Raw genomic sequence first — 6,768 nt, forward strand, 5'->3', positions numbered from 1 at the left:
CCAGCCCTGTTGTTGTTTTATTTATTTTTTACGTTACTTTTTCTCTTCCCTTCCCCCATGGGCCATTATCTTGTTGATGTGCTTCTCCTTACTCCTATTCAAATTATGTACTTTTTATCAAATAAAAGTTAAAATCTCCCGGGGATGGGAGGTGGGTGTAATGTAAGTGGTAGTGTCAAAAATAGAATGTCAGCTCAGCAGCAGCATTGTATCCCACTCAGTACGGGTTGACCAGAACATTATCTGCTATGAATGTAATGAGTATTCTGTTTTCTGTTTACTTGCGTTGGCTTTGTGTGTGGTTTGTCTTACACTTTTATGGTCGCCGTTCGAATCCCATACACATTCCTCTACGGTTATGTCGTGATCGGAGTCAATCTGTCTCTCTTTACCTCGTTCTAAGTTACAGTATTTTCGTCGATGTGTATCTCTTGTAGTAGTCAAAGTAACTATCAACTGCCTTAGTTAAGACACAGACTGTCTTGATATGTTGATTTTTTTCCCCTTCGAAATTGGAATCCCTGTGACGATATACTCCTATTATAGTCACTCTTTTCACCTCGTTCCAAGTTATAGTTATTGTGCTGATATTCTTTTTTTTAATAAATAGCCAAAGTAGGTACAAATCAGCAGCCTCAGACAACACCCTGATACCCTTTCTCCTTCTTTCCTATCAAACATGTACCGTAATGTCCTTATCTCTCCTCCTTTTCTTTTTTTTTATATTACTCTGTAGTAACACCCCTAATCGTCGACACGTGTATGATCTCCTCGTGCTGTGAGCATCATAAAACTCTAACTAAAACTGACCCCAAAAAAACTCTTTTGTGTCTCCCCTCCCCTCAGGCTATCACTGGGACACGTCCGACTGGGCGCCCGGCCCCTCCATGCCCAACATCTCCGAGATCCCCACAAACGAGATCCTCGACTCGCCCTCTTCCTCACAGCCCAGCGACGACTGCAACGCCAACGCCTGTAACTACGAGGACAACATGACCACCCAGGCCATCTACAACAACAGCCGCGACGACAGCCCGCTGCTCAGCTCCGACGAGCAGCGGAGAAACAACATCGACAGCAACTTCGAGGATGAGGACGACGACGGGAACGTCATCTCCAACCTCGTCATGGACGACCAGGATTATTTCGAGGATTCCGAGTACGTCGGAGACTCCGAGTACGCGGAGAACGAACAAGACGACCTTCCACCAAGCTACGCCGACCACCCAAAGTACGAACAGTTGTTGCAGGAGTACAATGACAATTACGAACTACCGGTGAACTTACAGGTTCACCCGAACCATTATCTTCCCAACCACTTCTCTGGTCAAGATCTGGACATGGACCCTCTCACGGAAGATGAGAACGCCGGGGACAGGCCTGAAGAAGGTGCCGTGGGGCTTGACCACGACTGCCCACCACTCCGCCCTCCCAAAGAGTTCATGACCCCTGGCTACCCGACAGACGGCTACCTCACTGACCAGGAACCCCCCTCTAGAATGTCCTTCATCGATGACATGAGCATGTCTGTGGGGTTCACCTCGAACGCGTCGTGCTCGGACATTTCAGGACTGTGTGAGATCGAGGACAGTGAGATCAACGCGAGTGACACGGACGATGAGAACACACCTCTCAACCTAGGAGAGCTGCAGACACGTGTGTAGCCATGCCAAGTGTGTGTGTGTGTGTGTGTGTGTGTGTGTGTGTGAGAGAGAGAGAGAGAGAGAGAGAGAGAGAGAGAGAGAGGTTGAGTGTGAGTGTCCGTGTGTGTGTGTGTGTGTGTTTGTGTGTGTGTGTGTGTGTGCACGTGTGTAGTTGAAAACATGTAGTTATGCTTGTGTGTGCATTCTTAGGGTGTGTCTGTTGGAAGCTGAATGTGTGGTTAAAGTTCAGTTCCAAGAGATGTTTTTGTTTGAGGTTGAATGTGTGTGTGGGTACAAAATTACACAAGTTTACATTCTCTGGGGTGTTCGTCATGTGTGTTTGAGTGTGCAGAAGTATCTTCATGATGAGTGTGAAAAAATTTACTACTATGTATGAGTTCATATGCGTGTGTTTGCTGGAGTTTCTTATTGTGAGAGAATAAATTCATATTAAGTTGATACTAAAATAAGAGTATCTGTTCATGAGACAAAGCTGTATAATTATAATATGTTTGTCTGTTTTGGTATATATTTGTGCTGTGTGAGGCACTGATGGACCGTGAAGGGAATGACTGGCTTGATTATGAAAGTATTAATAAGGTAATGTGTGATAGAGTGCTGAGATAGGTGTTTGAGAGACTAGAATACAGCTCCTGTCTGGCGCTTCCATGACTTGTGACATACATAGCTGTTTTTCTACTGAATTTATTGACTGTCAAAATGCCATAGATATCACAGAGAAACATTTCACAAACAGATTTGTGGGAGACTGACTTGAATGGAACAGATGTTGATGATTGGGGAAAGTGTGGAAGGAAGAAAGTGTATGCAGAAGGTGTGATGGACAGTAAGAACAGAGGGAGCTATACGGTCAGAACAGCGAGTCAAAAATCTTGGTAAACATGTATTGATTTCCCAAATAACAATTGCTTTTTGTTGTTTCTCACATTATTATCTGATTACATCAAATTTTTTTAACCTGTGTAAGTTTCTACAATTGGTGATGTGTTATTTTTGCTAATTGTAAGTCAAGTGCTCTGTGTCTGTCAATGTTACATTGGTCAGATGTTATTTTGTCTAATTTGATGGATATGTATTTCATACCAAAGACTTGATGTAGAAATGTCAAAAGATTATCGGTTCGCTTGAAAGTAAATGAATGCTGATTTTGGATTGCAGATGCTTTAGGTATAGCGTACATTTGAAAGATAAACTGTCGTGCTTTCCAAAAAGTGTTGCAGATTGTGTTTTCTTTCTTCTTTCCATCGTCTCTCAGGAAAATTGTTGAATAAACATTGTTAAACATAAAGAAGACACTGATAGTAAACCCCTGTAGTTTGCTTTTTAGTAATTTTCATACAAAATTCGGAACTCTTGTGTCTTGTCAGAAGGCCGGGTATTTTTTACATTCTGAGCACAGTGTAAAGGTCGAGTAACATAAAGCACTTTTGAAAGTAACAAACTTTCTTGTCTCTGGAATGGTGCTGTGTCCTTGACTATCAATGTCTGAGTGGTGTGCTGGGATTGAAGTAGCTACAACATTTGTCCTGAGTCTCTGTGGTTGTGAAGGTAAGACAGCTTGAAGAAATGTTGCTTGCAACTACAAAATGTGAGTCATTGACACGCTATATAGAATCGAGAAAACTGGAAGAAAGTGTTGCTAGTAATTTTTAAATGTGAGTCATTGATCTGCTATTGTGTTGTTGTGGAGTCTGCCATTCAATTTTTCCACTTTGCGTCACCCTGAGTTTTATTCATTGTCTGTGCCAAGGCTGCTTGTGAATACTTGAAGGGAGACTGAGAAACAGACTTTTATCCCACATCTACAAGATAGTGCAGAAGCTTTCAGCTTAATGAGAAATGGAAATCCTGATGAGAGGTAGAAAATAAAGTTGGTTAAACTTTTCTTAAGTGAGAATGACGAGGTTTATAGAGATAATGTCATGTTTAAAGCTAGCAAGGGGGGTATTCGCTACAGTTTGTTTTTGCTTTTTTTGTGTGTGTGTTTTTTCATCTTCCATGTAAGTATAAACTTTGCGCTAGTTTCTTTGATATTTTGTTTGATTCTAGAAGATGAAATTTCTTTTTGTCTTGTAAATGAGAATTTTATTAAAGGATTTTGATACAGAAATGGTGGGGGTGGGTGGGGGTTCTGTGAAAGAGTGAAATGATATATGCTATGTTTGAAAGGGTATAATTGCTATATTTACGAGAAAATAATGGTTTGTATATATATTGTATATTTTGTAAGAGAATATATAATTCTGTAGAATTTTGTCTTAATTGCTTTTTTGAGGACAAAATTGTATGTGACTGCTGAATTGTCAGTCCTTAGCATTAAATATGACAAAAATTGTGGCTTTTATTCATTAAAAAATTATGCGGATCTTTGTGCCATGTGGTTCTTGTGAATATAATGTTATTTCTTTTTTTGTGTGTCTTTTGTCTTTTTGATTTATGTTCCCATTTGTAAATCTCTTTCTCTGTTTTCTGTATATCAGAGCACTGGTAAACCAAGAAAGCACAAAATATTATTTTAATTCTGGAGGTGTTTCTTCTTGTGATAGTACTCAAGAAAAGAGGCTCAAAAATTATGTAGCATAACTGTTGGCTGAGAATTGCATTCAAGAAACATGTCATATTACATTAAAGTCTGTCACTGAATTTGAATGAATTCTGAGGGACAACTGATTTGAGTCGTGGCCATACGTTTTCCACAGCTTAGAAATATAAGCTTGTCTTGTGACATGTGTAGCCTACCAGTGGATGTTACTTTGCACAGACAACCTGAGTATAGTGGGTATTAAGAATCATATCAGTGTGCCAATAGGTTTTCCAGACTGCCAATGTCAGCATGGTTTGCATTTAAGCACACTGGTATAGAGCAAGTTGGAATACTTATGGATTTTGTTTTACCATACTTCTCCCCCCCCCCCCCCCCCCCCCCAAGTCCTCTTTTTCTGCAACTCTCTCTGGTGAAAGCAGCTTTTAACGGGAAGGAGGAAATTGTGAATTGGCTGTAGGATTGTCTGTTTGTCTTGTATCATTATAATATAAATAGTTCTATGAAAAAGTCAAATTGGCTGATAGTATTGATAATAAGAACCTATTGTCTAAACTGATTGTCAAAGCTTTCAAAAAATGTATTTCCTTTTGCGCAAAGATCTTATTATAAATCTAGATTTAAGGGAGACTTTACACCAAAGTTTGCTTATTTTTCTACACTCCGCTGTTTTAAATATGTATGTGCTGGGGTAGGGATATTGGTTTTCGAAGGTCTGATTGTGATCTAATTTTTTTCTCCTTTTTTTTTACTGTTAGAAAATAGTTGTGAATGTGAAGTTGACCAGTGGCTGAGCCAAGAAATTGTAAAACTTTTTCAGGACGTCAAAATAACCAGTACATTCCTTGTCCTGTCAACTTGGCATTTATGTTGTGGGAACCTCTCTCTCTCTCTCTGTGTCTCTCTCTCTTCTCTCTCTCTCTCTCTCTCTCTCTCTCTCTCTCTCTCTCTCTCTCTCTCTGGAATGGGGATAAGCCTATCTATGAAATAAGACAAATGTCAAACACATGGCCTGAAGATTGAAAATTGTATAATTGAAGAAAACGTTTGGGCTTTGTGAAAGTTATTCCTCTATGGGTGCTAGGCATATGTTAGTATTGTTATTTGTAGATTTCTTGACCTTGCTGTTGCTCTGTAGTGAGAGGAAGGTGTTTTGAATAGTTAAATTTTCATCTGGAAGTTCTCAAATTTGATGACATGTGCCCTCCAAGTACCTTTTTAGAAACACAGAAATCTATCCCATGTGTCATGAACTAGAGAGACGTACTTGTGTTTGTGAGGTTTTTGTTCCCTGACTGCAATTGTTGACAATATGGTATCTCCACACTGCAAATGAATACAGTGATTCAGATATACAGATATAGGAAGGGCCTTGTGATAAAATGCGTTATATCCAACAATGGAAAGTGAAGAAAAGGCTGTTTATTTGATTTATGATCCCAAGCTATGCTGACCAGAAAACACTGCTGGACCCAGAACGAAATCATGAGTTGCAGCTTTGTTTGGGGCCAGATATTTTGAAACTGTAAACATTATAAATGCTGCAAGCTATTTAAAGGAAATAAGTAGAAGTTCAAATATTTGATATAACTTGTTTTGTCACAAAACCTTTCGTATGAATATATATATATATATATTTAGTATGTCTCCACACTTGTCACATCCCCAGGAGAAGTTGCTTCTTTTGTTTTGCTTTTTGTATTGATTAATTGTGTGTTCGTTTGTTTGTTTTTTCATTTCTGTTTTCTTTTATCACTGGGTATTTTTTTTAACCTGCAGCCCCAAATTATTGTACAAGTCCTGCTTGATTGTTCAGCGTCCATATTGCCCCGTGCTCTGAGGTTGTGCTTCACTTTATTTGGTTGTGTTGTCTTTTGCGTTTGGATTACTGTCTTTCAGCTTAGCTTACCCTTACAGTAGTGCTCCAGTGTACCCGTGAAATGCTAATTTTCAGATTTGAAAGCGATTTTCTGTAGCGGCGATTATGTTGATGTTTATTTCAGTAGCACTAGCTACGTAAAGGCATTTTAGTACCCTGAATGGTCGTTAGTTGATTGTGTTTTCAGAAATCGGTTACCACGGAAGAATTTTTGTTAAGTTTATGCATGCTTGGAAACTCCATCCCTGATGATTCTAATTAAGTCCTTTCCGTGATTTGTAACTTCTCATGAAAAACCTGGACCAAATAAATTCATTTTCTTTTTATTCTTCGCAGACACTGAGAAGAACTAACTTTGATTATTTTGTCATCCGCCATTGAAGAAAATTTTTTCAGATGTTTTCCCTGTAAAATTTCTGTTCTTTTGTTTGTTTTGATCATTAATATTCTAAAGTTGTTTTCTTTTGTGTGTAGACTGTACTGTCTTCCTTTCATTGATCAGCAGTTTATTTCATTAAGAACTCAAGCGTCTATTTTATGAGAGAAGCTAGGAATGGGGATTTGATTCTAATCACTTTTCCGAGAATAGCGTCTATTAGTTTGTTGTATGGCTCTCTCATGTTTCATTTTGTCTGTGTAGTACAGTGATTATCCCCCTCCCTTCCCAACCTCTCACCCATCCC

General features: G+C 39.1%; 1 protein-coding gene across 1 annotated transcript in view; it reads left to right on the forward strand.

Moving 5' to 3' along the window:
- The window catches only part of LOC100533515 (cadherin-like protein cad2), a gene marked incomplete at its 5' end in the record, with an annotated part of 55,967 nt that extends 54,227 nt beyond the window's left edge, over positions 1–1,740 (forward strand). Inside the window, 1 exon segment of the mRNA XM_013086200.2 lies at positions 847–1,740. Within this exon segment, the coding sequence (XP_012941654.1) occupies positions 847–1,664 (818 nt within the window).
- Positions 1,741–6,768: the final 5,028 nt, after the last annotated feature.

The sequence above is a fragment of the Aplysia californica genome, unplaced genomic scaffold (assembly GCF_000002075.1).
Source record: "Aplysia californica isolate F4 #8 unplaced genomic scaffold, AplCal3.0 scaffold00443, whole genome shotgun sequence".
NCBI lineage: Eukaryota > Metazoa > Mollusca > Gastropoda > Aplysiida > Aplysiidae > Aplysia > Aplysia californica.